Here is a 23,911-nt window from a genome sequence, read left to right as displayed (position 1 = left end):
GTCCATCAGTTATTAGATATATCAAACTGAAATGGCTGCTGCAAACACCAAAATATTTAGAACTAAAAATGATTAAGATTAATAGGGGTGCCCAAACTTTTTCATAGGACTGTATTACTGTATTATCTATGCTGCTGTAACACACTGAATTTCCCCATGGTGGGACTATTAAAGGATTATCTTATCTCTTATCTTCTCAGTCTTTCTCCACCCCTCTGCCACTGCAATTCCTGGTCACTCATGGTCTAGTCAGAGGAACAGCGGCTTATGCCATTAGGCAATGGTGCTGCCATCAAGGAGTGGCTTCAGCAGGTTCTCCACTTTATGTCCAGAGGCTGACATTGGGAGGAACAAGGAGAGATGAGAATTAATATTGGCCATTATCTATTGAAATAATCAAAATTTAAAAAAAAGTTAGACGGGACCTAAGGACGTCGCTGGAAGTGGAGGCGTGGCTGAAGATGACGTCGGACCCTGAATGCCCGCCCCCCGTGCACGTTCGGTAAGATGAACATATTCTGTTTTAGGGTTCTATTTTAAAACGGGGGGCAGTTTAATATAACATTTACGGTGCCTGAATAGCCTTTTTAAAGGCTATTCACGCATACGTGGGGCTCTGTCAGCATAATTTTGCTGATAGAGCCCGTTTAAACTAGAATTAGTTCAATAATATAAGGGATAATCTTCTAGGAGACTGAAAGAAAATAAAAGATGTGGATGCTACCTGAGCTTAGTGAATTCCAAACCAAATTTAGTGAATTTTGTGGATGTTCTCCCACCTGACTGAGTTGTGCACCCATAGGTACCATTCTAGACTGTACTTCTCAGTCAGTCACCCAATAAGGGAGCTTGAATTTGTAAGCCAGTGCTATCGGTGTTAGTAGTTTATGCATAAATGTATGAAGTCCAGTGGTAAGGTTGAGACAACTCTTGGTGGGACTGCATGAAGATTCCTGAGAAGAAAGAAGAACATCAGGTGGCAAGATGATGGTATGCAAAAGTATTATACCGAAAAACAGTACAAGGTGTTCCAACACTGGAGGCTGGTCCAGCATTGCGCAATTTAAGGAATAAAACATTGGAGTGCTACCATTTTTTACATTATGACTTCAACTTTCACCTTCCAATTTACTTTTAGACTTCACATTCTAGAAAAAAAGTAGAGCTAAAGTGGGATTAATGTGCACTACTAGATTATTATAAGGGATGGAAGGTATCACTTATGTTGACAGGTTAGGAAAATTGGGGTTCTGCAGTTTGAAAAAATTAACACCTTAGTGGTGACCTGATTTACATCTATAAATATATACGTAGTCAGTACAATGAATTGACGTGTGATTTATTCTATTCAAGAAGTGTACAAAGGACCAAGGGATATTCTTTATGGACTGAGACTGAGCACAGGGGCATAACTACCGGGGTAGGAGTGGTAGCGGCTGCCACAGGGCCCTGACCTGTTTGGTGATGTCACAGATGTCATGTGGCCCAGCCGGTGTCATTATGTGTTGTGGCGCTGGCCTGGGTCATGTGACGTCTGGTCCAACATTGAAGAGATCTGCGGGGAGTGCGTCGGAGCCAGGGAGAGTTAAGTAACCTTGTTTTTTTATGTTTGTATCCTCCCCTGGGTCTCCAATCATTATACTCTGGGGTCTGAAAACACCCCAGAGTATAATACAGTCCTATGAAAAAGTTTGGGCACCCCTATTAATCTTAATCATTTTTAGTTCTAAATATTTTGGTGTTTGCAACAGCCATTTCAGTTTGATATATCTAATAACTGATGGACACAGTAATATTTCAGGATTGAAATGAGGTTTATTGTACTAACAGAAAATGCGCAATATGCATTAAACCAAAATTTGACCGGTGCAAAAATATGGGCACCTCAACAGAAAAGTGACATTAATATTTATAAATTTGTAAAACACACAGCAAAATCGGAACACACTGTAAGTATAACAGTAGTTGATATATAAGTTCCATTATGTACTCTACGCCTTATAGAAACATGTCCTTACCGCCAAGATACGAATAACAACCGCAAGAAAGGTAAGTATGACATAAATATACAAAATACTAATAAAAATATCAAAAATCTTTATTATAATAATTTAACACATATATAAAAATAGGACAATGTCAAGAAAACAGATGTACACATACAAAAAATGGGTGTAGTGGGATGCCACAGCTGATAGTGGTCCCTTTAGATACTGCTAATTTTCCTCACAAAAAACATCAGAAAATACAACATATACCCTCATATCATGTAATAAGATCCACCTAGGTGAGTGTTACCGTCAATTATGGTTATATAGAACCAGGGGGCTTGGGTGGTGGGTGCCCGTCCCTGGTGATCTGCTTACAATCCTCTCCATGGGTGAGTGGCTATACTGGTTTGCCTTGTTGTATTTATAACATGTCTACTTCCTAATCTATGCTGACTATTGGACCCTTGAGGGCAATGCATGTGCTATTCACTATATATAGGAAGTGAGATATGCTTTAGTGATACCTACAAACATGTTGTCTTCCTAATGTATGTTGGTTACTGATCTTTGAGGGCAATGTATGTACCTCTTTTTGCATATAGGAAGCAAGATATATTGCAATAGAACCTATAGACCTTGATACTATATATATACTGTTCCCCTTCATGGGGCGAACAAATAGCATTGGGATTTAAAAAAGTCTATATTTAGGTTCTATATAACCATAATTGACGGTAACACTCACCTAGGTGGATCTTATTACATGATATGAGGGTATATGTTGTATTTTCTGATGTTTTTTGTGAGGAAAATTAGCAGTATCTAAAGGGACCACTATCAGCTGTGGCATCCCACTACACCCATTTTTTGTATGTGTACATCTGTTTTCTTGACATTGTCCTATTTTTATATATGTGTTAAATTATTATAATAAAGATTTTTGATATTTTTATTAGTATTTTGTATATTTATGTCATACTTACCTTTCTTGCGGTTGTTATTGACATTAATATTTAGTAGATCCTCCTTTTGCAAAGATTACAGCCTCTAGTCGCTTCCTGTAGCTTTTAATCAGTTCCTGGATCCTGGATGAAGGTATTTTGGACCATTTCTTTCTACAAAACAATTCAAGTTCAGTTAAGTTTGATGGTCGCCGAACATGGACAGCCCGCTCTCAAATGATCTGAAAACAAAGATTGTTCAACATAGTTGTTCAGGGGAAGGATACAAAACGTTGTCTCAGAGATTTAACCTGTCAGTTTCCACTGTGAGGAACATAGTAAGGAAATGGAAGACCACAGGGACAGTTCTTGTTAAGCCCAGAAGTGGCAGGCCAAGAAAAATATCAGAAAGGCAGAGAAGAAGAATGGTGAGAACAGTCAAGGACAATCCACAGACCACCTCCAAAGAGCTGCAGCATCATCTTGCTGCAGATGGTGTCACTGTGCATCGGTCAACAATACAGCGCACTTTGCATAAGGAAAAGCTGTATGGGAGAGTGATGAGAAAGAAGCCGTTTCTGCAAGCATGCCACAAACAGAGTCGCCTGAGGTATGCAAAAGCACATTTGGAGAAGCCAACTTCATTTTGGAAACAAAGATTGAGTTGTTTGGTTATAAAAAAAGGCGTTATGCATGGCGTCCAAAAAGAAACAGCATTCCAAGAAAAACACTTGCTACCCACTGTAAAATTTGGTGGGGGTTCCATCATGCTTTGGGGCTGTGTGGCCAATGCCGGCACCGGGAATCTTGTTAAAGTTGAGGGTCACATGGATTCCACTCAGTATCAGCAGATTCTTGAGAATAATGTTCAAGAATCAGTGACGAAGTTGAAGTTACGCCGGGGATGGATATTTCAGCAAGACAATGATCCAAAACACTGCTCCAAATCAACTCAGGCATTCATGCAGAGGAACAATTACAATGTTCTGGAATGGCCATCCCAGTCCCCAGACCTGAATATCATTGAACATCTGTGGGATGGTTTGAAGCGGGCTGTCCATGCTCGGCGACCATCAAACTTAACTGAACTTGAATTGTTTGTCCAAAATACCTTTATCCAGGATCCAGGAACTGATTAAAAGCTACAGGAAGCGACTAGAGGCCGTTATCTTTGCAAAAGGAGGATCTACTAAATATTAATGTCACTTTTCTGTTGAGGTGCCCATACTTTTGCACCGGTCAAATTTTGGTTTAATGCATATTGCACATTTTCTATTAGTACAATAAACGTCATTTCAATCCTGAAATATTACTGTGTCCATCAGTTATTAGATATATCAAACTGAAATGGCTGTTGCAAATACCAAAATATTTAGAACTAAAAATGATTAAGATTAATAGGGGTGCCCAAACTTTTTCATAGGACTGTAATTGTTCATGGGTGGCCCACAATGAGTCATAATACTGTGTGCAGGGGCCACTTAGGGGCATAATAGTGTTTGAAGGGGCCATTACAGGGCATAATACTGTGTGCAGGAGCCACTATGGGGCATAATACTGTGTGCAGGGGCCACTATGGGGCATAATACTGTGTGCAGGGGCCACTATGGGGCATAATACTGTGTGCAGGGACCACTATGGAACATAATACTGTGTGCAGGGGACACTATGGGACATAATACTGTGTACAGGGGCCACTATGGGGCATAATTGTGCGTGCAGGAATGCAGTTTGTGCGGGGGGTGGGGTGTTTCAAGTGGCTGGGGGGGCCCCATGTTAAATGTTCGCCTTGGGGCCCTGTCAGTCCTAGTTTCGCCACTAACTGAGGTAGTTAAGGTGTCTATATAGCAAAGGGTTCTTCACAGTTAACGTGGTCAGATCATGCCTAACATGCAGATGTTATATCATCACTTAATAAAAGAGCAAGATGTATATCCAATAATAAATGACTTTGACAGTTATAGATAAGTAGATTTGTAGAGTTGACAAGACCCATGGATTTTATCTGATTTAGGAGTTGGGAAGCAATACTTTCCCCTAATATGGTGTAACTTGAGTCCATCTCAATTTTGTCTTCCTTTCCGGATCAATGCTGTAGGATTATTGGTAAGATTGATCAACCTGCATCTTTTTTTCAGCCTTATTATCTATGCACTGTAACTTCCCTTCAACTGGACTCCATAACATAACATAACATAACATAAATATGGTTGATGTTTTATCTCATCCCTGTAGAAATATTATAAAAGAGTTTTCTGGAATTACAATATTGATGTACTAGCTTATAAATGAGTGATATTTTAGCTTTAGATTCGACCCAAATTTTCCAATAGTTTTGGCAGTTCATCATCCACAAAGCACTATTATACTCTGGGGTCTCCTAATGGGAGACCCCACCTCTTTGTGGCTTCCATCCTTTTCAGGCCTGTGATTGGGTCTCTGCGGTCACATGAGGCGTGCTGAGTGGGCTGATTCCATAATGTTCATCAGTGATCTCAGGACATGTGACATCAGACACAGGCCAGAAGAGGCCTGAAGAGGACGCAGGAGAACAGCTGGACTCCCAGGAGAGGTGAGTATAACTGTTTGTTGTTTTTACTCACCTCCCCTATTGCTGTATAAGTTTGACTGCTACCTATTTGATTATTTCAACAGGTAGTGACTGATATTTTACTTACTGGTCTCTACTCCTGTCATGTCTGGACTCTGCTTCTGCCTCCAGGGCGCAAATGCTGAAGAATGCTGCTGTACTCTCCGAAGGATGAAGCAGAAGTGAATAGGACAGGAGTGGGGGTCAGTGAGTAAAATATCGGCTGCTGCTTCTCGGAATAAACCAAGAGGTCAAAGCCGATTAAAAAAAAAAATGCCGCCGTCATCTATGGTGGGAGGCGCTGCCTGGCCCTCTTGCCTCAGGTCACCTCATGGAAGGTGCAGCACCTGGACATTGTATATGTACTGTAGGCACTTTGAGTTATTGATATTCACTGGCACAAAGACAAAACTTTATGCGCAATTTTCTAATAAAAACACACCCCAATTGTGCCATAACGTGAGCCAATACACAGGTATATGTGCCATACACCACATTTATTAATTGTTTTAGACACTTTTATGCTGGGGATATTGCAGAACTATTTTTTGTTTAAAATGCAATATCATGAACCAAAAAAAAACTGCGCAGATGATCACATTTATCTCCTTTAGCATCAGTCTCTGTGGTTTATTAGACAATCTTAGTAAATGTGTCCCTATATCTATATATATGGCAGCTGCACCTTTGTGAACATGGTAGCATATTGCTTTTTCTGACCAGAAATTATTATAATCATTCCCGTGCAACCTTATATATATTTATGAGACAAGTTCATTGCATTATATTGGAATAAGACAATCCTTTAATAGTCCCACAGTTGGGAAATTTCAGTGTGTTACAGCAGCATAGTAATACAGATACAGGATAATACACAGTAATATATTACAGACGTAGACACACATAAGCTGAAAAGAGAAGATATACTAGGAGTCCATAGCAGCTAAGGAACAAAAGAAGAAGAAAGAAGGAAGACTTCATTATCATAATCATTAGTTTTCTGTACGGAGTGATCATCGCTTGGTCTGATGTAGATTATACAGCCTGATCGCGGTTGGAAGGAAGGACCTGCGATAGCGCTCCTTCTCACCCTTGCCAAGTCCCATCAAGGTCTCATACATGGGGTGGGATTTGTTCTCCCGCATGGAGGTCACCACGGACAGTATCCTTCTGTCACCCACCACCTGTACTGGGTCCAGGGGGCTCCCCAGGACAGAGTTGGCCCTTCTGATCAGCCTGTCAAGTCTATTTCTGTCCCTGGTTGATATACTGCTCCCTCAGCAGGCCACACCGAAAAAGATGGCTGAAGCAACCACAGAGTTGAAAAAAGCCCTAACAAGTGTCCCCTGGACTCCGAAGGCCCTCAGCCTCCTGAGCAGGTAGAGTCTGCTGTGGCCCTTTCTGTGCAGCGCCTCCAGGTGATCAGCCCAGTCTAGTTTATTATTGAGGAGCACACCCACAAACTTATAGGTCCTGACTATCTCAGTGCCTGTCCCTTGGATCTCCACCGGGGTCGGAGCAATTCTCCGTTTACTAAAGTCCGCCACCATCTCCTTGGTCTTCCCAGCATTAATCCTGAGCTGGTTCTGCTGGCGCCATTCAACAAAGTCCTGGTTTAAGTCTCTATATTCCCTATTGTCACCATCAGTGATAAGGCCTACTATTGCAGAGAATAAACCCAAATCAGGATAAAGAGTTAAACAACAAAAGGTTGCTTTCATTACAATCTGACTAGTGTATTCCCGCAGGCTGTCCTGATGGAGAATGAAGGTTAATAGTTCACTGAATACAGTCATACATATCTCATAATGATGAACCTTTTATATCACCCAGATCAGGGCTCAAGACTTCAGAAATGTTTAGTATCAATAATTCAATGCACAGGAAATTCCAAAACTCACAAAAAAACAATAGAACTAGATGTATCATGAGACAATTCAATAATACTATATAAAAACTATCAAATCTCAAAGTCTGAAAATTCACGGCTTTATTAAATGATTCATAAAATCACATAAAACATCATAATGAAGTAACAAAAAAAGGGGGGAATGGGGAGGTGGGAACTATAAGGCTAAATCCCCACGGGACGATACGCAGCGCTAAAGCGCTGCAGGAAAAACCGCAACGGCAACGCATCGCAGTTCTTCCCGCAGCGCTTTGAACAGAAAGATCACAGAGTTTTCCTCCATGGACTTTCTGTTACTATTACAGTCCTATGAAAAAGTTTGGGCACCCCTATTAATCTTAATCATTTTTAGTTCTAAATATTTTGGTGTTTGCAACAGCCATTTCAGTTTGATATATCTAATAACTGATGGACACAGTAATATTTCAGGATTGAAATGAGGTTTATTGTACTAACAGAAAATGCGCAATATGCATTAAACCAAAATTTGACCGGTGCAAAAATATGGGCACCTCAACAGAAAAGTGACATTAATATTTAGTAGATCCTCCTTTTGCAAAGATAACAGCCTCTAGTCGCTTCCTGTAGCTTTTAATCAGTTCCTGGATCCTGGATAAAGGTATTTTGGACCATTTCTTTCTACAAAACAATTCAAGTTCAGTTAAGTTTGATGGTCGCTGAACATGGACAGCCCGCTCTCAAATGATCTGAAAACAAAGATTGTTCAACATAGTTGTTCAGGGGAAGGATACAAAACGTTGTCTCAGAGATTTAACCTGTCAGTTTCCACTGTGAGGAACATAGTAAGGAAATGGAAGACCACAGGGACAGTTCTTGTTAAGCCCAGAAGTGGCAGGCCAAGAAAAATATCAGAAAGGCAGAGAAGAAGAATGGTGAGAACAGTCAAGGACAATCCACAGACCACCTCCAAAGAGCTGCAGCATCATCTTGCTGCAGATGGTGTCACTGTGCATCGGTCAACTATACAGCGCACTTTGCACAAGGAAAAGCTGTATGGGAGAGTGATGAGAAAGAAGCCGTTTCTGCACGTACGCCACAAACAGAGTCGCCTGAGGTATGCAAAAGCACATTTGGAGAAGCCAACTTCATTTTGGAAACAAAGATTGAGTTGTTTAGCTATAAAAAAAGGCGTTATGCATGGCGTCCAAAAAGAAACAGCATTCCAAGAAAAACACTTGCTACCCACTGTAAAATTTGGTGGGGGTTCCATCATGCTTTGGGGCTGTGTGGCCAATGCCGGCACCGGGAATCTTGTTAAAGTTGAGGGTCACATGGATTCCACTCAGTATCAGCAGATTCTTGAGAATAATGTTCAAGAATCAGTGACGAAGTTGAAGTTACGCCGGGGATGGATATTTCAGCAAGACAATGATCCAAAACACTGCTCCAAATCAACTCAGGCATTCATGCAGAGGAACAATTACAATGTTCTGGAATGGCCATCCCAGTCCGCAGACCTGGATATCATTGAACATCTGTGGGATGGTTTGAAGCGGGCTGTCCATGCTCGGCGACCATCAAACTTAACTGAACTTGAATTGTTTGTCCAAAATACCTTTATCCAGGATCCAGGAACTGATTAAAAGCTACAGGAAGCGACTAGAGGCCGTTATCTTTGCAAAAGGAGGATCTACTAAATATTAATGTCACTTTTCTGTTGAGGTGCCCATACTTTTGCACCGGTCAAATTTTGGTTTAATGCATATTGCACATTTTCTGTTAGTACAATAAACCTCATTTCAATCCTGAAATATTACTGTGTCCATCAGTTATTAGATATATCAAACTGAAATGGCTGTTGCAAATACCAAAATATTTAGAACTAAAAATTATTAAGATTAATAGGGGTGCCCAAACTTTTTCATAGGACTGTATATCTATGGGACATGGGACATGCTGCGATTTCCAAAACTGCGCTGGTTTTGGAAATCGCAATGTGTCCACGCTGCAGTTTGAAATGCAAAGTGGGCATGGGATTTGCATGAATCCCATCCACTTTGCAGGTACTGTAAAACGCTGCGGTTTTTCCAGCCTGATAGTTCAATACTGGTGAGAGATACAGTTGCATGGATATAGTGCCAGGGTGTATACAAGTAAGTAGAAGCAAATGATATGCATGTGTACTAATGCTGCTATGTGTGAATAATAAATAGATACATAGTAATCATAGTGCAAAAACCCATAGGAGCATAAGACAACATGACCAAATATGTTAAATTACCATACGAGGAAGGAGGAGACCAGCACAATGCCTGACGCGCATTTTGCATATCATTGGGGATATGCATTATAAAATAAGCACATGTTGGAATAGCTTTTAGAAAGGCTCTTCTACGCCCACCTCTGGTTCATATATGCAAATGATGCTTAGGGAGCACAGGGGGAGTTCCCCCTGTGCACCGAGCACAGCTTAGTCATGCCTTGAATGCCGTCTCCTGGGCTGTTACATCACGCCCCCTGAGATGTCCTGGTCCTTCTCTTCACTGCGTAAGCAGAGGTCACCGTCTTCAATGGGATCAAAATCCCGCGCATGTGCTGTACCGGAGGAGCACAGTATGCTCTTGTACTCTGTGGCCTCCCATTGTTCTCTGTGCTACCTCTGTAACCTGACTCCCATCTATATTGACCATAGCATTCTGAAACATGTAGTGTGGAGACTGAACTATCTATTGCAGCCTGAAGATCCATTTTATCACGGCCGCAAAATAAAGCAGCGTATACGATCCAGGCTCCCATTGAAATCAATGGGAGCTTTTACGGCGTGCAAAGTCGCACACGCCGTATACGTGCCACATCACGTGGCACGTTACTCCGTCTGAATGCACCCTAAATAAAATCTGAAACGCCATTCTAACAATTTCTTATATACCTTGGAACTAAAATACTGTAAATCCAACTTCTTCACTGCACACATTCTGCCCAGAGTGACCCTTTAGCCTTCTAATTTTTACACAACGTTAATACCTCATATACTTTGTTCCTGTATTTGCTGTATCACACAAAAATGTAGACATAACAAGTAAAAATATCTGAAAACAATCTGCAAATAGGTTGTCTGGGTTTTATCTAATAGTTACTCCATGTAAATCTGGTGCCTAATAAAATGAATCGGCAGTCCAAGTAATAAAAGGATGTGTCATTTACTTTAGAGACAGAGATACTTTTTGTAGCGTAGGGCACCCAGTTATTATATGAATGCCTCCTGACTGTGGATGTTCCCCTTTAGCCCTTCCCCATCCCCTGGCTTTGTAGCTGCCTTTCAGGTAGTTGTGACTGTGCGTTCCCCCCCCCCCCCCCATGTTAATGGTGATGGCCTGCTTAGTGATGTGTTGTTTTATGTGGGATACAATTGGCTTTAGTCCTTTCACTCAAGTCACAGCTGGCAGCGGAGAAGTTGGAGAGATCGGTTTGGCACGGGAGATGGACTTGCAAGCTGAGAGTCCGGTGTTTTATGACATACCATTTCCCTGCAGTTTTGCCGTCATTAAGTTTTTCTGCTGCTAATAAGCAAAATATGTCTGATGCATAATTTGCATTTCTATCTCAGGCTAGGAATATGTACAATAGCAAGCAGTGAAATGCCCAAGTGAACATATGATAGGAGATCCAAGAATACTGAACTGCAAATATTGGGCAGATACATGCAGGTACCCACTTCACTCTTGCATCTACCATGTAGGCTTGACATAGAATAGAGTGGGGGCGCTCAACATCACCAAGTTACGTTTACAATGAAAGTTTATTACTATCAAAATAGGGAACACATACAATGAGAATGTGTCAAGGACACAGGAGTGGACATAAAAACATACATATGGGAATGAAAGTGAAGGAAAATGTAAGAAATAAATATCTGTAGATAGGTAGCAGCAATAAATATGCACCTCACTAGTATATGATGTAAGTAGTGAATCTTAGTATCAGCAGTGGTTGAGATCACAACATTACATGCTACAATAATACAAAACACAGTCATAAATACAATAACAATCCAATGGACATATTCAACTATATAAAGAGGGGAAATCCCCTAAATGATAGGGAATAGCAAAAGCCGAATCCCTAGTCACAGCAGGCTAATGACAGAAACTCAAGGAGAGGTTAGTCGTATAATAACCACTATACAGCGAGGAAATAGATGAAACATACCCATAATACACATATCACTCCACACCTAGGTCCTCTGACACATAGCCCCCAGGCTATGTAGGTTTCACATAGAAAAGAAGAATCTATGAAAGCTGCTTGCTTGTTGTGAATAATATCCCATCTGTAATCACACAAGCAGTCAGAAGAAGACAGATGCACATTGTAAGCTGTGAGATGTGCAGAATCTTTATTCCTTTGCATAGAGCAATGTCTGCAGACCTGTGTGAGGCTATGACGTAAATTAGCCCATCCCATCTGAATGTGAAGTGATCAGCCCTTCCCCTTCCACGCAAGGTAAACCCATGATGAAACTAGCCAAGAAACAGGCAGTGATCTCTACATTAGCTAAAAGGGAGACACCTAGTTGTAGGAACTTTAGAGAAGTTTTTCAGACAAAAAGCAGCAACCTTTTTAATTATAGTGTGTTACATTTTGGTCCAGAATCACATGCTCTATTAAATTAGAGTAATATGTCTGAAAAGTTAGTGACTATTACAAAAGAGCGAGAAGCTGGTGCGGCAATAGATGATTGTGGTGTATCTGTAATAGATGATCACTAGTGGAAACCATTCCTGGCTATACTTTTGCTCATTGCAACAAATTTTGACTATTTAAGGTTTTGAAGGTAGTGATGTAGCAGACGCAGCTCCTGCTGCTGATGCTTGGACATGTCCTTCTCTCTTTCATGTTTGTATCTCTTCTACCTGTAGCCTACAGGTTTCTGCAATGAAGGTTTGACCTACAGCCTGCTACACCTCTGCTACCTGTGGCCTTTGGACTTCTGTTATGAATGTTTGGCCAGGGGCCTAAAGGCTACCACTATGTGTGTATCTCTGCTACCTGTGGCCTATGGGCTTCTATCATAAAAGTCTGGCCTGCTATGCCTCTGCTACCTGTGACCTATTCCACTGTGAATGTTGGACCTATGGACATATGTTAGTACCTCTGCTACCTATGACCTTTGGACTTCTGTTATTAATGTTTGTCATATAGGCTTTTGGGGCATACATGTTAAGATTAGATAATCCTTTAATAGTCCCATCTATGGTCTATGGGCTTCTGTCATGAAAGTTTGGCCTGTTATACTTCTGCTACCTGTGACCTACAGGCCTTCGATTATGTTTTAGACCCAGCCTTTGTTATATGGAGATTCTGGACTGTTTCTGATTTAGTTCCTCTGTTACCAGTACTCAACTTCTTTCTATTTTTCCTCAGTGCATGTTTTCTATCTACTCAGATTTTGCTTTGCTGCACCGTAGTTCCTCACCTTCCTGGTTAGACTCTCTGCAGGGAAGTCCAGATCCCCATATGGGGGTTAGAGAGTGACTAGCTGGGAGTCTGCTAAGACAATGTCCTTAGAGGTGACCTAAAGTCAACCCAGTTTGGCGGCAGAGTGGGTTCTCTAATTTCATGGTTAACTGCTTCTTTTAGATAAGATAAGATAAGATAATCCTTTAATAGTCCCACCTTGGGGAAATTTCAGCGTGTTACAGCAGCATAGTAATACAGATACAGGATAATACAGAGTAATATGTTACAGACGTAGACACAGATAAGCTGAGAAGAGAAGATATACTAGGAGTCCATGGCAGCTAAGGAAAAAACAGAAGAGAAAGAGGAAGACCTCATGGTCATCCTCATAATCATTAGTTCTCTGTGCGGAGAGCTCTTCGTTTGGTCTGATGTAGATTATACAGCCTGGTCGCGGTTGGAAGGAAGGACCTGCGATAGCGCTCCTTCTCACACTTGGGGTGAAGCAGACGGTCGCTTACAGTGCTGCCAAGTCCCATACATGGGGTGGGATTTGTTCCCCCGCATGGAGGTCACCACAGACAGTATCCTTCTGTCACCCACCACCTGTACTGGGTCCAAGGGGCTCCCCAGGACAGAGCTGGCCCTCCTGATCAGCCTGTCAAGTCTATTTCTGTCCCTGGTTGATATACTGCTTCCCCAGCAGGCCACACCGAAAAAGATGGCTGAGGCAACCACAGAGTTGAAGAAGGCCCTAAGAAGTGTCCCCTGGACTCCGAAGGCCCTCAGCCTCCTGAGCAGGTAGAGTCTGCTGTGGCCCTTTCTGTGCAGCGCCTCCAGGTGATCAGCCCAGTCTAGTTTATTATTGAGGAGCACGCCCAGGTACTTATAGGTCCTGACTATCTCAATACATGTTCCTTGGATCTCCACCGGGGTCGGAGCACCTCTCCGTTTACTAAAGTCCACCACCATCTCCTTGGTCTTCCCAGCATTAATCCTGAGCTGGTTCTGCTGGCACCATTCAACAAAATCCCGGTTTAAGTCTCTGTATTCCCTATCATCGCCATCAGTGATAAGGCCGACTATAGCAGAGTCATCGGAGTACTTCTGTAAGTAACAGCTGGATGAGTTGTGCCTGAAGTCAGCAGTGTACAGTGTGAAGAGGAATGGGGCAAGAACTGTACCTTGTGGTGCCCCCGTACTACAGATCACAGTGTCAGACACACAGTCCTGGGCTCTCACATACTGAGGGCGGTTTGTCAGGTAGTCTAGGATCCAGTTGGACAGGTGATGGTCCGCACCACCAAGGTTCAGCTTCTCCCTCAGTAGCCCTGGCTGAATGGTGTTGAACGCACTGGAGAAATCAAAGAACATTATTCTCACAGTGTTCCCGGGTTTCTCCAGGTGAGAGAGAGCTCTGTGAAGAAGGTGGCCCAAATGCCTGGCCGGTAGGCAAACTGGAGGGGGTCCAGAGCGGAGCTCACTAGGGGGCGTAGGTGTGTCAGGACCAGTCTCTCTAGGACCTTCATTAGGTGTGATGTCAGTGCTACAGGTCGGTAGTCATTGTAGCCCATCGGGTTGGGTTTCTTTGGGACTGGTACCACGCAAGATGTTTTCCACAGTTGAGGTACCACCCCCAGCTTCAGGCTCATATTGTACATGTGCGTTATAATACCACACAGCTGGTCACTGCACATTTTAAGAACTCTTGCGCTTATACCATCAGGTCCCCCCGCTTTGTTCGCTCTAATATTCTTCATTTCCTTACACACCTGAGACTCCTGCAGGATCAGATAGTCAGATTGCAGTTGACCGCAGGTCGGTGGGGGTTGGGTCTTGGTGTGTGAGGGGAGGGCGGTTAGCTGACATGCTGGTGGAGGGAGCATTTGCTTGGAGTCGAATCTATTGAAGAATAGATTAAGCTCGTTAAGCCACTTCCTGTCCCCTACTGTTCGGTGCCTTGTCTTTTCCTTGTGTCCTGAAATTGCCTTAAGGCTGTCCCACACCTCAGAGATTCTACCCTCCCCCATCTGTAGCTCCATCTTCCGTCTGTAGTTGGCTTTCCCTTCCCTGATCAATTGTCTCAGCTGTTTCTGAACCGCCCCCAGGCCATCTTTGTCCCCAGACCTAAAAATTCTCTTTTTTTGCTTGAGGAGAGTTTTAATCTCAGAGTTAATCCATGGTTTGTTATTGGAGAAACACCTCACCTTCCTAGTTGGTACCGTGCTGTCCACACAGAAATTAATGTAGTCCGTTATGCAATGTGTGAGTCCCTCAATGTCCTCTGGAAATGAGTCTTGAAACACTTCCCATAAAGTTATATCAAAGCAGTCCCTTAGAGACTCGACACTTCCCTCTGACCAAATCTTCACGGTACGGGTAACCGCCGGTTCTCTGCGCACCAGTGGAATGTATGTGGGTCGCAGATGTACCAGGTTGTGATCTGATCTGCCTAGGGGTGGTAGGGCAGATGAGTTATATGCATCCCTTACATTGGCAAAGAGCAAGTCCAGCGTCTTGTTGTCTCTTGTATGGCAGGTTACATACTGTGTGAAGCCTGGTAGAGTGGATGCTGAGACATGGTTGAAGTCTCCAGACACTAGGAGCAGGGCATGGGGGTGAGATGATTGCAGCTCACTCACAACAGCATGGAGGACTTCACAGGCAGCGTCAGCTTTAGCAGAGGGGGGGACATATGCAGCTAGTACTGCTGACACATGCATTTACCGCTCATTGCCTGAGTGCAATTGTAATTTCCTATTTCAAGCAATGGTCCAATTAGTGGTAAATGTATATGGCCGCTTCAGGAAATCAGCAGTAACAGCATAAAAGCAAACTCCTTCCTGCTCTGCGCCGTACTAATACGCCGTTATCGTAATGACCCACCGGACAAAGCTGCCATGTTATTATTAATGCAGAGTGAACGCTGTAAAAACAAAATGCAAAAAATGATGATAGAATTGTGTGTGTGTGTGTGTGTGTGTGTGTGTGGGGGGGGTGTTAACATGGACCCCTTATCAATACATTGTATATACCCCAAAATGGTGCAAAATGAAAATACAACCCATCTTGCAAAGAATAAGCCCATGGTCTTTGGTCTTATGCTCATTTTCTCTGCTGTTCTCTTATTTTGCCTATGGTACTGTTGTTGTTCTCTGTACTTTGAAAAAATTAATAAAGTTTGAATTAAAAAAAAAAAGAATAAGCCCACACGTAGCTATGTCAAAAGAAAAAGAAAAAAGTTATGAATTTTGGAACGTGGGAAATGAAAATTTAAAAAAGTTGCCGAACATTATCATACAAACTACCCTAGGTCCTTAAGTGGTTGAAGGGGTTTCCAAGCAAATGATATTCTTAAGATAGGTCACCAATTTCAGATTGGTGAGGGACTGACACCAGGGACCCCTGTTGATCAGCTGCTCTCAGTAGCCATTATAGAGAGAACAGAAACAAAAAACAGACAGTGGCTGTGCTGAATTATAGTAGAGCTTCTTCTTCACAAGTGAATGGGAACTGAGCTGCAGTAACTCGGAGCAGCCACTATGCAGAGAACAGAACCAGCCATGTCTGAATTTCCTTTCCATATAGTGGCTGCTGAGAACAGCTGATCAGTGTGGGTCCCAGGATCTGTTATTGATGATTTATCCTAAAGATAGGTTATCATCATTTGCCTAAAAGTCCTTTTAGGCAGAGACCCCATGTTATGGAAACGCAACTTTATTTGACGCAGATTTTGCTGTGTTTTTTCGAGCCAAAGCCAAGAATGGCTACAAAGGGAATGGGAAATATCTAGGAAATTCTTATACTTCTACCTTCTGCTCAATCCACTCCTGGCTTTCACTTTAAAAAAAATCAGCAAAATCTGCAACATAAAAAGTTGCATTTCTGTAACGGGGGACCACAGTCTTACAGAGGACCTTTCGTGATTTTGGCACAGGCAGTTCTATATACTGCTGGAAAGCTGACAGTGCGCTGAATTCAGCACACTGGCCGCTTTCTCGATCTGTGCCCCAGGTAAAGAGCTATCGGTCCCGGTACCGTAGCTCTTTACAGTCAGAAGGGCGTTCCTGACAGTCAGTCAGGTACGTCATTCTCCGCAGAAGCGCCTATAGCGCTGTACAGTGTGAGCGGGGAGGAACGCCCCCTCCCTCTACTCACAGTGCTCGTCCATAGATGAGTATTATCAGGAGGGGGGGGCGTTCCTCTCCGCTCACACTGTACAGCGCTATAGGCGCTTCTGCGGAGAATGACGTACCTGACTGACTGTCAGGAACACCCTTCTGACTGTAAAGAGCTACAGTACCAGGACAGATAGATCTTTCCCCGGGTCACAGATCGGGAAAGCCGACAGTACACTGAATTCAGCGCACTGTCAGCTTTCCAGCAGTATATAGAACTGCCTGTGCCCAAATCGGTGATAGGTCCTCTTTAAGCAGGACAAAAGATTATCTACAGCACATTGTCCTGTATAAGCAGAGATGTGTTGCTCCCAATAAGTGTAATAAGTTCCTCTTCTGTTTACTTTGTAATGACCTATGTAATAACTCGAGGCAAACAAGCTACCTTTTTATCGTGAGTCGCCACTTGTCCTGACCCACATTTAGGCAGTGGGATAGAGCTGTACTCTCTCCGTAGACACCTCTATGATCGATCACTTTACTCCTGGACTGCGCTTTCAATTATTTGGGAGAAAAGGTTTGTCGTTGTTGTTTTAACTGGATCCTAGTAATCTATATTTGGGATGGAACCAACAAAGCTGATATCTAGATGGATCAGAAGGTATATGTCCTACATGTTTAATCAAATCATTAGCATAAAATGAAATTGAATAACGTTATATTGGATTGGAACCTCTGATGCATTTGTTATCATCAGTTGCAATAAGCAGTACAAGGCATTCTGTGATTTTGTTTACACATTTCTTTTGCTAGTCTTTTATTATAGCACATACATATTTAATATGCTCCCTACTCATTGCACTTCTTCATTATCTTCTCACTGTGTCCTTTTCATCTAGCCAAGTTAAAGTCTCATACTGCTGCTTAAGATTCCTGCAGGCTACTGTTTGTCATATACGCATATATTTTGAAGCATTGAAGAGACAGGGTCACCCTAGGTGAATCAACCAGAATAAAGCTGGAACGTAAAAGGCAGTTCCCAAATTTAGCTTTACAATACCCTATGAATCCATTAGCTTTATGGTGTCAGAACTACTAATCTGTATCCGCCGTGATATCATCTAGATATAAAAGTCACTGTCAATTGTTATTTGAATAATAACATTTAATATGTTATTTCAATAATTATATATATATATATATATATATATATATATATATATATTTATTTTTTTTCTTTCTCTATTTACTATAGCAAATAATGACATTATAAAAAAAAAATCCTAAAGAGGTTGCGAAATAAAAGTTCACTGTTTAACTACTGTGACCCTATATATTGTAATGTTACGTATGTAATGTCCCAATGGCAATTTGGGTGAGTTATCAATTGTGAGGTTTCGCTTCTGCCATAGCAGATAACTGAACATTTAGGTCACTTACCTCCTATAGTATGTAAGACTACATGAATCAAAGTCAAAGTGTTTAAGTGGAGAGAAGGAGACAAGGAGATGATAATACTGATAATAATCCTGAAAAATTGTTATTTACAGCCAGGCAGCCATGCACATCCATGTAATAGATAGCAGTATGCATGCAGCATTAGGGTTAATTGTATCATCTCCTTTTTCCAAATGCAGCTATTAACCTCTCCCAAAGGAAGAAAGCAGACAGGCGAGGAGACAATGCATGCAGTTTAGAAAAGATCCTCGGTAGTTTGGCATGAGTGCAAAAACTAACCCAGCTGTGCAGTGGTATTTATCCAAAGAACATTCTGTAACAACCATTATCCGTGACCGGATAGATAGAAAACTGACTAGCTAACTGTATACAAAAATGAAGACTGTGTATATATATATATATATATATATATATATATATATATGTGTGTGTGTGTGTGTGTATGTATTACAGATATATATATATATATATATATATATATATATATATATATATATACACACAGACAAATTGTAATATAAAGCATTTAGTTTCCAAAACTCCACGTCATAATAATCCAGTTAATAGGATAAAAATATTACAATATAACATAAGATGAATGAAGTCTTAAAAGCAAAGTGATGAAGGGTCAACTCACCACCACAGGTCACTTCGGTGCGGTTTAAGGTGCGCCTGTGAGGACAGCTCTGTCTCAGCTGGAGGTGCATGTGAGAAGAGTGGAGGGACTGCAGCCCTCCTTCAGCTCAATGCTCCTGGGCTAGAACTGTCACTAGCTAGTCATTGGTTTTAGAGGCGAGAGGAACTAATGTACTCTTCTTCTTCTTGTTACATAACCTTCAGACTCAGCAATCAAAGCAGTGTGCTCACTTCAAGCAGAACACAGGCTCTGAACAAGGCTGCTCTGTCTTTCAGTCCCTAAAGTGAGCGGTCCTGGGAAAGTTAATGGCAACACATTAACACTTTATGGCAAATATTGCCGTCTATGCTGCGATGCCCTCTATCAAAGAGACAATACAGTCATATAGTCATACAAATATGTCCCAGTGCAGCCTCTCATACAGACTACAATCACACATGTACCTGCTTAATATGAAGTACTCTAGATATTGACTAGAAGAGTATTGAGGCATGCTAAACAGACTTACCCTGATAATTGAAGCTCCATACCTCCTCCTTGTTTATTGCTGCACTGCACCACACCTTTGCCCTCCGCAAGCACTTCAATGCACTGACCTGCAGAGCGTCACCACACATATCCTGTATGTATCTAAACATATGTTCACACTGGGGGCTGAGAACTACTTTTGTACTGTCACACATTTCTTATCACATAAGTACAAGTCAAGGACAGCCTAATTATTTCTGACATATGTCTTGATACAGAATCTGGACTTTTTGATTTATAATAGGACTGGGTTTGGCATGAGATGTTTTTGCACATTTTCTGACACTAAACACTTGCGACATTGTTTGACATGACTAGTGTCATCACTTTTACACGTGGCGCCCAAAGTGGAGTCCCAAAATGTCAAGAAGGCATCATGTACAGCTCTGCTGTGTGCACAGAGACAGAACAATGTCGCACACAGTCCAAGTACTATGGAAACAAAGACATTCTGAGTATGGTTGGATATTGTTAAAGGAGTTATCCAGTTCTTTTTTTTTTATTAATGACCTGTATCCAGGATAGCTCAATGAGAGATTAGTGGGTGTCCAAGACATGGATCCCATCTCATCTATTCATCTAATCTCATCTAATATCTTGGAACAACAACTCTAATTATGATCATTGCTTCTAAGGGAGAACACCACTATAAGGCTGAGGTCCCACAATGCAGAAACGCAGCTTTTTTTTTTTTTTTTTTTTTTTTTTGTAGATTGTGAGCCCCACATGGAGCTCACAATGTACATTTTTCCCTATCAGTATGTCTTTTTTGGAATATGGGATGGAAATCCATGCAAACACGGGGAAAACATCCAAACTCCTTGCAGATGGTTTTTTTTTTTTTGCCCTTGGCGGGATTTGAACACCAGGACTCCAGCGCTGCAAGGCTGCAGTGCTAACCACTGAGCCACCGTGTGGCCCCTGAAACGCAGCTTTTTTTGTTGTAGATTTTGCTGCGTTTTTTTGAGCCAAAGCCAGGAGTGGATTGAGCAGAAGGGAGAAGTCTAAGAACTTCCTATATGTTTCCCATTTCTTTTGTGGCCATTCTTAGCTTTGGCTCATAAAGTCACAGCAAAATCTGCAACAAAAAAAGCTGCGTTTCCGCAACATGGGGCCTCAGCCTTAAGGAGCCTTCACACGGAGTTTACGCTTGCTCATTCTGAACGTAAAACTCGTTCAGAGTGAGCGACGTAAAAAACAGATCCCATTGACTTGAATGGGTGCCGCATACACGCGCTACCCATTGAAATCAATGTGAGACTTTTTTACCTATTGCTTTCAATGTGATACGCGCGTATATCGGCACCCATAGAAATCAATGGAATCTGTTTTAACACCGCTCACTCTGAACGAGTTTACGTTCAGAATGAGCGGAGCGTTTACTCCGTGTGAAGGCTCCCTTAAACAGCAACCAATAAAGCATGGAACAATTTTTTGGGTGAATTCTGTATATAAATAAAGGAATTATATGGAGAAGTATTATAACCCCATAGGCATGTACTTGTCTCATATTATAGCTTCCTTACAACCTGGAGTTTATACAGGTCTGTAACTTTTACTGAAAAAATGCTATATTTTGCATCCCGAATAACTTGCTGTCCATGGTTATTCTCATTCTACATGAACAGCCCATAAGATGAATCCAGAACGTGGTTAAAAATATATTACAGATTTCTTTTTTTAAAGACATTAAGATGATGTTGGAGTGAAGCCGCTCATATACTATAGGCCGTATTATCTTTAGATCCAATTGTGTATTCTACAGAAATAGATATGATTTCTCCGTCTTCCCTGGCGCTTATTACCAATGATTACTTCAGTGGTTTTCAGGTGCTGGGAGGAAATCTAATTCCATTGGTTTTTCTGTTTTCACGTTTCTTGTGCTCTTTTACTGTTTCCTGGGCTGCCTCTATAACAAGAGATGAATGAATAGTGACATATCTCAGGTTGCTTATTAAAGTCCATCTGATGGAAGAAGAACCCAGTGACGTCTAATGTGCGTTTTTAGACACTGAAACCGTTTCAAGTGACAAGAGGTTTCTCAAACCCTTCATTAAAAGGGAAAAAAAATCAATAAGAGATCCATACATTTTACCGAATAGATGAAATAATCTGCTTTCTGTAGTGGCCATATTAATGGATACTGTTCTTAATGAGGAGGATGTCTACTTTATTAATGAGGAAAGAAATGGACTATACATTATTGACATCTGGTCACAGTTTCACTAAGCTCAGCTTGATATATATCTTTATCAATAGAAATTCCAGCACGAATGATCCTTGCTGACATAGGTTATATCTGTGTGGGTGTATAGGTTCTGATCAGTACAGTCGGATACGATTTCTGAAATGATGCTGTCGTACTTTACTTACCAGTCAGACGTGCATAAAAAGTTATATCTATAAAAAGTTTACATTGTGTTTACATTTTTCAACAAACAAAACAATTGAGGAAATAGGGGTCAGTTTACACATTGGAGGACCAATCTATCCTGTCCTGTGTTACATAGACATCCCTTAGATTTGAGTGGTCACTGTGTAAGGCTCAGGGGTATTGCTGCAAGAAAATGTAATACTGACAGGTTTCCCACAGATACCAGATACTGATGAAGGAACCATCAATGGAACCCTTTGCAATCAATCTACTGTCAAGAAAGCCTACCACTAATGTTTCCAAAATAGAGAAACTAGGAAGCATAGTGCTCTGGTCATAGAGAAGATCTGTTGTGAACAACATTTCAACTTAATGTTGTTCCTTTGCCTCGCGACTTTCCAAGGAAGCCCTCTCCTTTTAAAACAATTTTGATGCTGCAGTTGCTATTCACCACTGCATCTAAAGGGTTGTTTCCTGGAGCCGTTTTGTTCTGGCTCCTGGAAAAAGAAGCGAGATGCTCATTCTTTCAGGCAGATTCACCTTGCAACATCCGCCTGAAGACACTCCATCCCGACTAGGCCCATTCGTTTGGGCCTAATCCGGAGCAGAGTACGCGACTGGATGCCAGTGCACTGTTTAAAGAGGTTGTACAGGATTTGACATGCCTTGAAATTACATCATGTCCGTTGGTCACAATGCCATATTAAATCTAACTGCCTGACCTTTAGACAGTATTAGTAAATCTGCCCCATCAGAATTTCTTGATAACTAAAACTAGATATTAAGATTTCACAAAAAGTTGTATTATCTAACTAACAAAAAGGATCTGAAGACAACAGCCTAAAGCTGAGTTCGCACAGGGTTTTTTGGACCGGATTTTGATGCGGAGGCCGCCTCAGAATCTGGTCTGAGAAACAGCTAGCCACGACTGGATGCTGGTGCAGTGCATCGGCATTCAGTCGTGGCATTCTGCTCTGGATTAGGCTCAAATGAATAGGCCTAGTTGGGAGGGAGAGAGTGTCGCGCTGCGGACGCCGCGGCGGATTCAGCCATGGAATCCACGTCAAGCTAGGGCAGCTCACTTCTTTATAACACGAGCGGCAAAAAAACGTTAGTGGAAAAAAGAAGTGAATGGCTCCCATTGAAATCAATGGGAGGCGTTTTTTGGAGCTGGATTCTGCATCAAAATCTGGACCAAAAAACCCTGTGTGAACTCAGCTTAACACGGATTCACAGAGAGTGAACGGAAGAAAAAAGAATGAATCTAATCTATAAAACTGAGTGTGACAACTTAGCAAATTGTGACATGTCCCCGAGTGATTATCCTCCAAGGACATTTGGGAAGGGTATAATTATGTTAGAGCCCTCCGAACGTTTTCTATGACCATATATACTCCTACTACCAAAAGACAATGATGATTAAGATTATATATAACTAATGTATTGTTAGACTGGGTATGTAATGGTCTAAAGACATAAAAAGTATCACATATAATTAAGAGGTACCGTATATGAAGCTGACATGTCAGAAGGCTCTTAGGGCAGATGTCAGGGTAAATATTTTAACCCTTATAGACAGTGCCCTGAAATGCGTTTCATCCCCAGTAAGTACTGAGGGACTTACCAAGAGGATTTATGATGTGTAATAGGTGCATATACCCAATTGCAATGAAAACTGCATTTCCAGGAGCCCTGATAGTGGGTCCCGATACTCCAATTGTCTGCTGACAGTAAAGAAATAACAAACAATGTACATCAGTGAGTTTTTATCTCTTTGGTTGCTTCCTATTAAACGCCATAGACAAGGTACTGCTTTTAAATGTCATCATATGACAATTTCCCTTTACTATAGAGAAGATATGTCTCCCTGTCTGTTGTCAGACAAAATTGTTGCCAGTGTTATTTTCAGCAAGTTAAAGTCATAATTGTGTCATCCCGTGTTCT

At 41.6% G+C, this 23,911-nt stretch overlaps 1 protein-coding gene across 4 annotated transcripts in view; it reads right to left on the bottom strand.

Annotated features, from left to right (window-relative positions):
* The window catches only part of ARHGEF33 (Rho guanine nucleotide exchange factor 33), a 71,061-nt gene extending 51,812 nt beyond the window's left edge, over window positions 1-19,249 (bottom strand). For 3 of the 4 annotated variants that reach the window (XM_075267540.1, XM_075267543.1, XM_075267541.1), the window contains exon 1: window positions 19,066-19,249. In XM_075267540.1, the coding sequence (XP_075123641.1) occupies window positions 19,066-19,135 (70 nt within the window). In that variant the 5' untranslated portion in view covers window positions 19,136-19,249. The remainder of the gene's footprint in view (window positions 1-19,065) is intronic. The other variant, XM_075267542.1, reaches the window with a different exon arrangement.
* Window positions 19,250-23,911: the final 4,662 nt, after the last annotated feature.

This window comes from Leptodactylus fuscus, chromosome 3 (genome assembly GCF_031893055.1).
Source record: "Leptodactylus fuscus isolate aLepFus1 chromosome 3, aLepFus1.hap2, whole genome shotgun sequence".
Lineage (NCBI taxonomy): Eukaryota > Metazoa > Chordata > Amphibia > Anura > Leptodactylidae > Leptodactylus > Leptodactylus fuscus.
This window is presented reverse-complemented; position numbering and strand designations above follow the sequence as displayed.